Here is a 9,524-nt window from a genome sequence, read left to right as displayed (position 1 = left end):
CAGTGCCAACTGTCAACTCAATAAAAACTTCCTCTCTTCTTTCAGGAATCTAAATTACTATTAATCAGTAAATCAGTCAGTACTAGATAGATACTGGGTGAACGATAGCGAAAGTGATGGTGAGAATGATTTCAATGCTTTTCTTACAATAAATTCTCACTTTTTATTAAAAAATCTGTAACTGTTGTCGTTTTTTTGTTTTTATAGTATTGGCATCACTGCTTTATTTCCACTACTAGGAGTACTGTTACATTCAGTGATTGGAAATGGTTTGCTGGGATTAAAATCAATCAAAACACAATTTGAAGAACTAAAAGAAAAGCTGTATATTACCGATAAATAGTGTTTAAATAACAGTTAACGGTGATTTGCTGTTAGTTACGTTTAAGTAACAGACTACTGTTATTCTTTTCAGATTAGTGGTACTTGTAGTTCCTGTGCTGAGCTGCAAATAAAATTGAAAGATGAATTCAGTTACCAAATAGTAAACATACACAGTACTACTTACTAATTCTTGAGTAATTCATAATGTAGAACACTGTCATAGAGCCAAAAATAATATGCAAAAATGGAGCTATTCCTGAGCGTTTTGGCAGGACATACTTATGTTGCCATCTCCAGTAAGCTGAAAAATAAAGTTTAGTACTATACAGTGCGTTTTTTTTAACGCGCAACATAGGATTTTACGTGTTAAATTTTTAAGCCCATGTTAGACCATTTTATTTTGGAACTGCAAGTCTATAACTTGACGGGTGTGTCTTTAGTACCCTGAAGCTAAAGTAAGTCTACCAATTTGGTCTAAAAAAAAGTGATTAAAAACAGGAAAAAAATCACTTTTTTTCGAAAAGATTTTATCGTTTCATACTCCCTGTATGCATTGTTGTTCCTTGTTGTTTTCGATACTGGCAGGGCAGGTAGCAGGTAAAGTGACATATTTTGACTGCATCACGATCCGACATCTTTTGAACGTCAAAAGGGCATTTTATGATTGTTTGGAATACTGTTTGGCTTCAAACGGAGGTCACTTTGAACAATTCACTTATAAAAATACTTCTTTTGTTCTTAACTTTCTTGATATAAAGTTAATGATCACCCTGTTTTACTTTCTACGCCAAATTTTACCTGCTACCTGCCGTGCCAGTATCAAAAACAACAATGCATACAGGGAGTATGAAACGATAAAACCTATTCGAAAAAATATGATTTTTTGCAAGCTTTTTAACACTTTTTAGGCCGAATTGGTAAACTTACTTAAGCTTCAGGGTACGAAATAGCCACCCGTCAAGTTTTATACTTGTAGTTCCAAAATAACATGGTCTAACATGGGCTTAAAAATTTAACAGGTGAAATCCTATGTTGCGCGTTAAAAAAAACGCACTGTATGCTGTTGAGTACACTGAAAAAGAAAACTGTAACCATAATCTTTGCCAAATTAATAAAATAAATACACACAGTGTGTCCAAGATTCCTATCTACAAAATGTAATGTTTTTTCCTAAATTACAATGCAACTTGAAACAGTATTGTTATTTATTTCTGCTTGAAATAGTGTCAGGTTACCAGTATTTGTTTTACACAGGTCCAATTTAAAATTTAAGTTCTCTTATATTGCATCTATTGCCATTTAAGTACATTCCTATGCAACACATGGAGAAAAATAATTTAGGAAAAAAAACATTCAATTTTGTTTCTTTGCAAATTGGAAACCCAGTTAGCTCTAACATATTTGAACAGATAGTTGGTGTAGGAATGTGTTGTGTATAGTATAACATACATATACATACTTTGCAAATTGTATACATAAGTGTTAAATAATCTTGATTTTTGGGGTTCTAGATGGGTTACATAGGGCCAGTTTATTGTAGGATATACATTCCACTAAATGTTTAATTACCTCTACTGACAGCACCGACAATTGCTTGGGGGCTTTTGTTGCGGCGTCCCAACCAAGCTCCAACTTCACCCAGTTTTACTTGGGCCAAAGGGGTGTCAGCTGAAATAAAAGTGATATTGATTATTTTGCAAAATTGTAAAAAAGTAACAAATGCCCAGAAACTAAAATGTTCACTAACAACTGCATAATTTAGACCTTTGCTATAGGATTTGCCAAGGAAATAAGTAACTGCTTTGAAATTATGTAATCAAAATCCAAAATGTCCATGAAATTACTTACGTTTGCCGTAGAAGCGGGCAGGGTCATACGGACCATGAATTTTTGCGTCGTATTCCGCTGGATATTGACCAAATTTAAATTGGGCCATATCTAGAATTTCTCCTAATTAATAAATTAATGAGGAATATTGAGAAACAATTAATATCTAGTACCTGGTAATAGTTTAGACCACTTCACCAGGACCCTGGACTCTATAGAACATAAAAGTCTGAAGTAGAACTGTCAGGAGTGTCAGGTGAGGATTAGAAACTGTCAATTGTCATTTGCCTTTTGATTTGTTTGACAGATGACAAAAATTCAAAATCAGCTGAGTTTGAAGTATTTCTATTGGTTTTATTTATGGTTTCCAATTTCAAGCCTCTTGCTTGAGCTAAATAAAGTAAATAAAACAAACTCTGGAGTGATAGTTGTGGTTTATTATGTTAAAATATGTATTTATTTTTCAATAACCACTAGGTATATTAATTTTTACTTAAGTCTATTTTTGCTACATAATGGGGTAAAATCAGATTTAGAAATCAAAGAACAAACAATTAAAACATATGTTTACAGAAAACCAGATAGAAGTACACGATAAACTGACGTGGCTTAGCGGTTTAACCGATTCGACTATCTAGTACAATCAAATTTTAAATTAATTATGGAGCGGAAAGCTAGAAGAAATGGTAAAGACACTTCTGCTCTTTTGGAGAATGGACAACCCAATTCCCCATACACAAAAAGTAACATAAAAGGGGATGAATGGAACATTTTGTTGCTGTTATTTTTATACACACTGCAAGGCATTCCTTTAGGTCTTAGTGCTGCAATTCCAATGATTTTACAAAACCGGGGAGTGAGCTATAAGCAGCAAGTGAGTGGTCTTGTAAATTATCAAGTTTACTTAATGTAATAATGACAATTTTAGGCTGAGTTTAGCTTTGTGTCATGGCCTTTTAGTTTAAAACTTTTATGGGCACCAGTTGTGGACTCAATATTCTCCAGTCGAATAGGACGTAGAAAAACATGGCTTATACCAACCCAGTATTTGATAGGATTCTTTATGTTAATTTTGTCATTATTTGTGGATCAATGGCTTGGCGATGAACAGACTAAGCCTAACATAGGAATTTTAACAGTTTTATTTTTCTGTTTAAACTTTCTGGCTGCAACCCAAGATATTGCAGTGGATGGTTGGGCTTTAACAATGCTCAAAAAAAATAATGTTGGTCATGCTTCCACTTGTAATAGTGTAGGTCAGTCAGCTGGATATTTCCTTAGCTATGTGGTATTTATGGCACTGGAATCACCCAGTTTCTGCAACACTTACCTAAGAAGTGAACCACAAGATGTCGGTATGTTTTTTTTTAAATATTTTTGTTTTTAACATTTTAATTCAATATTTTAAAGGTATAGTGACTTTACCAGGCTTCTTTTTCTTGTGGGGGATTTTCTTTATTGCATCAACTACAATAGTAGCCTTGATTAAGAAGGAAGTTGAACCACATGATCCTAATCATGAAGTAATTCATGATAAAGACATAAAATCTGCATATTTGTGTTTAAAGGATATTTTGAGTTTACCTGCTGTACAAAGCTTAGTTTTGGTGCTTTTGACTTGCAAAGTAAGTTTATATTGCACACTGAATTACTTAGAAATATGTAGATAGAAATTGAGTGGAATTTGTACAACAAAGTGTAAATTAACATGAAAAACATTAACTACTAGATGAAGTATTACATCAATCAGTTATCATCAGAGTGTATCCTGTCCTTATTTTTTAGATAGGATTTTCTTCAACTGATAGTGTAATGACGTTAAAACTAGTCGAAGCAGGAATACCTAAAGAAAAACTGGGATTAATTGCTATTCCATTAATACCTCTACAACTGGTACTGCCCCTGATTTTAACCAAATACACAGTGGGTCCAAAACCACTACAAATATTTTTGAGGGCCATGCCTTACCGGTTAATGTTCGGAATCATAGCTGCCGGTCTTGTATGGATCACACCAAAATTGGTTTCGAACGCAGCGGATGGGCTACCAGTATCTTACATCGCTCTTCTTTTAGTTTGTTACGCTTTACATCAAGTAAGTATAGCATGACAATGATCTGATGCAAGGTTTGATATAAAACATAGGATTTAATAACTTTCTACCACAAACCCCTATTCCCCAGTTTTACTTGATTTGATAAGAAATATAAAACACATAAAAACAAACATAGAATAGTTCTTAAAATATTTACAATGCACATTTTTATTCCTTTGTGTAAAGCTGCAATTTTTTTACTTTCATTAAAATCCTAACCTACAAGTTTTTCTAGGAGTTTGAGATGCAAATGTAAAGAACAAAATGTTAGTTCACTTGGTAAAATCAATTCATTCAATTAGCCTAATAAATACAATAGGGCTGTTGCACACTTTTTGTATTTTGTTAAATTGATTAATTAGCAGTGTTTGCTAGTATTTAGAGGCCTCTGGCTATAATAAACGATTTTTCTAAGGGTTAGGACACTTGTATAGTCCTCTGACAAGTTTTAAGAGGTTTTCAATAGTATTTAGAGGCTTCTGCCCATTTTAAACAATTTTTCTAAGAGTTAGGACACTTTTAAACCCTCTGACAATTTTTAGCAGTCTTTGATAGTATTTAGAAGCCTCTGGCTATAATAAATGATTCTTCTAAAGGTTAGGACACTTGTAAAATCCTCTGACATGTTTTAAGAGGTTTTCAATAGTATTTAGAGGCTTCTGCCCATTTTAAACAATTTTTCTAAGGGTTAGGACCCTTGTAAACACTCTGACAATTTTTTGCAGTCTTTGATAGTATTTAGAAGCCTCTGGCTATAATAAACGATTCTTCTAAGGGTTAGGACACTTGTAAAAGCCTCTGATCATTTTAATCGGCTTTTCTAAAGTTTAGGACACTTGTAAAATCCTCTGACAAGTTTTAAGAGGTTTTCAATTGCAGTTAGAGGCTTCTGCCCATTTTAAACAATTTTTTTAAGGGTTAGGACACTTGTAAACCCTCTGACAATTTTTAGCAGTCTTTGATAGTATTAAGAGGCCTCTGGCTATAATAAACGATTATTCTAAGGGTTAGGACACTTGTAAAGGCCTCTGATCATTTTAATCGGCTTTTCTAAAGTTTAGGACACTTGTAAAATCCTCTGACAAGTTTTAAGAGGTTTTCAATAGTATTTACAGGCTTCTGCCCATTTTAAACAATTTTTTTAAGGGTTAGGACACTTATAAACCCTCTGATAATTTTTAGCAGTCTTTGATAGTATTTAGAGGCCTCTGGCTATAATAAACGATTCTTCTAAGGGTTAGGACACTTGTAAAAGCCTCTGATCATTTTAATCGGCTTTTCTAAAGTTTAGGACACTTGTAAAATCCTCTGACAAGTTTTAAGAGGTTTTCAATTGCAGTTAGAGGCTTCTGCCCATTTTAAACAATTTTTTTAAGGGTTAGGACACTTGTAAACCCTCTGACAATTTTTAGCAGTCTTTGATAGTATTAAGAGGCCTCTGGCTATAATAAACGATTATTCTAAGGGTTAGGACACTTGTAAAGGCCTCTGATCATTTTAATCGGCTTTTCTAAAGTTTAGGACACTTGTAAAATCCTCTGACAAGTTTTAAGAGGTTTTCAATAGTATTTACAGGCTTCTGCCCATTTTAAACAATTTTTTTAAGGGTTAGGACACTTATAAACCCTCTGATAATTTTTAGCAGTCTTTGATAGTATTTAGAGGCCTCTGGCTATAATAAACGATTCTTCTAAGGGTTAGGACACTTGTAAAAGCCTCTGATCATTTTAATCGGCTTTTCTAAAGTTTAGGACACTTGTAAAATCCTCTGACAAGTTTTAAGAGGCTTTCAATTGTATTTAGAGGCTTCTGCCCATTTTAAACAATTTTTCTAAGAGTTAGGACACTTGTAAACCCTCTAACAATTTTTAGCAGTCTTTGATAGTATTTAGAGGCCTCTGGCTATAATAAACGATTCTTCTAAGGGTTAGGACACTTGTAAAAGCCTCTGATCATTTTAATCGGCTTTTCTAAAGTTTAGGACACTTGTAAAATCCTCTGACAAGTTTTAAGTGGTTTTCAGTAGTATTTAGAGGCTTCTGCCCATTTTAAACAATTTTTCTAAGGGTTAGGACACTTGTAAACCCTCTGACAATTTTTAGCAGTATTTGATAGTATTTAGAGGCCTCTGGCTATAATAAACGATTCTTCTAAGGATTAGGACACTTGTAAAGGCCTCTGATCATTTTAATCGGTTTTTCTACAGTTTAGGACACTTGTAAAATCCTCTGACAAGTTTTAAGAGGTTTTCAATAGTATTTAGAGGCTTCTGCCCATTTTAAACAATTTTTCTAAGGGTTAGGACCCTTGTAAACACTCTGACAATTTTTTGCAGTCTTTGATAGTATTAAGAGGCCTCTGGCTATAATAAACGATTCTTCTAAGGGTTAGGACACTTGTAAAAGCCTCTGATCATTTTAATCGGCTTTTCTACAGTTTAGGACACTTGTAAAATCCTCTATCAAGTTTTAGGAGATTTTTTATAATATTTAGAGGCTAACCTAACCCAACCTTTTACAAGAATAAGTGCTACATGCTACAATTTTCTATTGTATTGAAAATTCCCTGTATTTTCTTAGAGGATTTTCTGCAAATTATACTTAATTTTGGATATAAAAATCGGGGTTAAGGTTATGCCCAACAATACTGAGAATCTGGGAATCAGTAAATCGACTTAATTTATGATTTATTTAGTTTGAAAATCTGTAAAATTTTTAAATACAGAGATTTTTGTCTCGTCTTGAATTGGTATATCAACATCAGCAAATTTTAAACGATTTTACCGCTAATGAATTGTTAGATTGCATGGAGCTTTTTACAAATCCTTCTTCAACCATTTTGGAAACTCTTTATGCATTTCTAAACTTTTTTTTAATAAGAGAATATATTTAAAACATTACAAAGGGATTCAAGTATAAAACAGGCTACAGTGCAAGACAACAAAGAATTGAGAGTTATAGGAATTCTAGACGACGGGACGTGCCTCGTGACGTCATTTTTACGTAGAAGGCAATCACTTTTTGCCCTTTTTTATAGAAAATAATTATTTTTTTGTGAATTTTCTATCGGCACGTTTCTAAACGCTACTGTTCCGAAAAGTTCCAACCAAAAAACTTCGCTAACAAGAGGCGCAAATAGAATTCAATTACACAGTTGTGGTCAAACATCATTTCTGGATATTTTTGGGGTTTTTTGAGAATAGGAATTTTCTGTGCACACTTTTAAATATTGCCCATTTATTTTGATTGTGTACCTTTTACTTTTAGATTATAATTTTGAGTGTATCTATAGAATATAATATGAATGATGATATGAAGATTTTGCATCATCTCATTCTATTTTCGGCGACGGAATTGTTTATGTCAGACCAAAACTCAAACCTTAAAACTCCATTCGGAATCAGAAACTTGACTTGGTTATAATAATAATAATAATAATCTTTATTTTCAAATAATGTTTTACAAACATGAAATGAAAATGACGTCATAAATAAACTGTACACGACACAAATTTACAACTGGTTACATAGGTCTTCTAAGCTGTATGGCTCCAATTCTACCAGGTACTGTTTTAACCGTTTTTTAAAAACTTTAATTTTTTTTAACTGTGATGGTAGTACATTAAATAATTTTAAGCACATATACTGTGGACACTTTTCTGTAAGCTTGAGTCTGTGAGCCGGATAGAGGACGTTCTAATCGTCTGGTTTCATACTTATTTTGGAATTGTATGTCAAAACGATCCTTATGCTTAATGTAAAATAGGAGACATTCATAAACATAAATTGCATGTACTGTCATTATACCCAGACTCCTAAACTCACCCCTACAGCTTTCCAGGAACTTTTTTTTCTTAATTATTCTTACAGCACGTTTTTGTGCTACAAAAACGTTCTGTATCAGTGAATGTCGTCCCCAAAAAATTATACCATACTTCATAACAGACTCAAAGTTTGCCAGGTACACCATTTTCAGTATTTTCTCTTCCATGTATTTGCCAATGACCCGCATACCATAACAAACTGAATTTAGTTTTTTAACAGTGTCGTTTATATGGACTGACCAATCTAAAAATTCATTAATGTAAATACCTAGAAATTTTACACTTTCGGATACGGTGATGTTTGCATCATTTATTTTAAACGTTTCTGGTTTAGCGGTTGTCGATTGTTTGGTTCTGAAAACAATGGCATTTGTTTTTTCTTTGTTCAGAATAAGTTTGTTTTTTGAAAACCAGTCGCCAGTCGCTTCAAAGAAAATTCTTGATTTCAAAATTGCGCTATATATCCAAATGTTTACACCCTGTAAGCAGTGTCGTCTGCAAAATCATACAAATTTCATTTCATACAAAATCCATACATTAACCAGATTTGTATATTTAAGGTGTGTGTTTACTCCATGTACGTATCAATCATGGCATTCTTTGCAAAAGTTAGTGACTCGTCTGTAGGCGGAACCTACATGACCTTACTCAACACGGTGACGAATTTAGGTGGTAATTGGCCGTCTATGTTGGCTCTTTACTTTGTTGATCCGCTCACTTGGAAAGAGTGCCAGGGCGGGCAAGATAATGAAGGGAATTCGTGCCGAACGGATGCCGAGAAGGAAGTAAGTTAAAATATTCACTACTGCTGTTTTTTTTATTCGTTGATTTCGTTTAGAGTTGTATGCAGAATGGTGGCAAATGTGTCACTCAAATTGACGGGTATTACATTGAAACGGTGTTGTGCACCGTGATCGGATTTTTGTGGTTGTTTTGGGGAATGAAGAAGATTAAGTACATTCAGAGTCTAGGCGAAGGAGCCTGGAAGTTGAAAAGAAGTAAACGAGCTTTAAGATAGTATTTTGGTGTGTTTAGTACCATGTATTTGAAAACCGATTATCAGGCATACAGGAGTAAAAACCTGCCCTAGTTGTGATATAAAATTAAAAATGTTCACTTTAAACACACACTAAAATGTGTAAATTTTAAAACAAATTAAAAGATGTCACCATTTTATTTTATTTGTTATTATGCTCGAGGTGTGGATATCTTCATTGCAGCTGTTAATTTAAAGTTGTTATAATTTTCAGTTATTTTTTAAAATAAATTAAATAACAGTTTCCCAAAATTCAATGTTTTATTTTCAACACAGTTTTCAGTGGCCAAAAGTTGAAGAAGTTTTGAAATTTCCATACTTAGTATTATACAGTGTGCCCCTAAAATTTTTTGGGTGATTAAAATGTGATTACCCAACTGGGTAGCCGAGTTGGTAAGGCGACAAGCTGATAACAATTCGG

The 9,524-nt window shown here is 33.4% G+C and overlaps 2 protein-coding genes and 1 long non-coding RNA gene across 5 annotated transcripts; 2 read left to right on the top strand and 1 right to left on the bottom strand.

Annotated features, from left to right (window-relative positions):
• Positions 1–64: 64 nt before the first annotated feature.
• Positions 65–444, top strand: LOC145736390 (uncharacterized). Its single transcript, XR_014179918.1, has 2 exons — positions 65–119; positions 208–444. It is a non-coding gene; the product is annotated as an uncharacterized LOC145736390 (long non-coding RNA).
• Positions 302–2,447, bottom strand: ATPsynF (ATP synthase, subunit F). Of its 2 annotated transcripts, none has more exons than XM_081990788.1 (5): positions 2,325–2,447; positions 2,173–2,262; positions 1,894–1,992; positions 509–625; positions 302–445 (listed from the first exon to the last, which is right to left on the bottom strand). In XM_081990788.1, the coding sequence occupies exons 2-5, from the start codon at positions 2,258–2,260 to the stop codon at positions 417–419; spliced, it is 333 nt and encodes a 110-aa protein (XP_081846914.1). In that variant the 5' UTR covers positions 2,261–2,262; positions 2,325–2,447; the 3' UTR covers positions 302–416. The 2 variants fall into 2 exon arrangements, with proteins under 2 accessions (XP_081846914.1, XP_081846905.1); XM_081990779.1 differs by having other exon boundaries at positions 2,173–2,274; positions 2,325–2,439.
• Positions 2,448–2,489: 42 nt separating this feature from the next.
• LOC145736312 (acetyl-coenzyme A transporter 1) lies at positions 2,490–9,355 on the top strand. Of its 2 annotated transcripts, none has more exons than XM_081990661.1 (7): positions 2,490–2,628; positions 2,725–3,025; positions 3,080–3,506; positions 3,562–3,776; positions 3,937–4,245; positions 8,628–8,852; positions 8,906–9,355. In XM_081990661.1, exons 2-7 carry the CDS (start codon positions 2,813–2,815, stop codon positions 9,083–9,085), a joined length of 1,569 nt encoding a protein of 522 aa, XP_081846787.1. In that variant the 5' UTR covers positions 2,490–2,628; positions 2,725–2,812; the 3' UTR covers positions 9,086–9,355. The 2 variants fall into 2 exon arrangements, with proteins under 2 accessions (XP_081846787.1, XP_081846782.1); XM_081990656.1 differs by having other exon boundaries at positions 2,517–2,671.
• Positions 9,356–9,524: the final 169 nt, after the last annotated feature.

This window comes from Ips typographus, linkage group LG1, assembly GCF_016097725.1.
Source record: "Ips typographus isolate SLU linkage group LG1, UJ_Ityp_2.0, whole genome shotgun sequence".
Taxonomy (NCBI): Eukaryota; Metazoa; Arthropoda; class Insecta; order Coleoptera; family Curculionidae; genus Ips; species Ips typographus.
This window is presented reverse-complemented; position numbering and strand designations above follow the sequence as displayed.

Bases quoted from the DNA above. Each gene is read 5' to 3' on its own strand.
- ATPsynF (XM_081990788.1), bottom strand. From the start codon at position 2,260: ATGGCCCAATTTAAATTTGGTCAATATCCAGCGGAATACGACGCAAAA. The intron at 626-1,893 runs GTAATTAAACAT...TTTATTTTTCAG, and splicing joins TGTCGGTGCTGTCAGTAGAG to CTTACTGGAGATGGCAACAT. The intron at 446-508 runs GTAAGTAGTACT...TTTTATTTGCAG, and splicing joins TATGAATTACTCAAGAATTA to CTCAGCACAGGAACTACAAG.
- LOC145736312 (XM_081990661.1), top strand. From the start codon at position 2,813: ATGGAGCGGAAAGCTAGAAGAAATGGTAAAGACACTTCTGCTCTTTTG. The intron at 3,777-3,936 runs GTAAGTTTATAT...CTTATTTTTTAG, and splicing joins TGGTGCTTTTGACTTGCAAA to ATAGGATTTTCTTCAACTGA. The intron at 8,853-8,905 runs GTAAGTTAAAAT...GATTTCGTTTAG, and splicing joins GAACGGATGCCGAGAAGGAA to AGTTGTATGCAGAATGGTGG.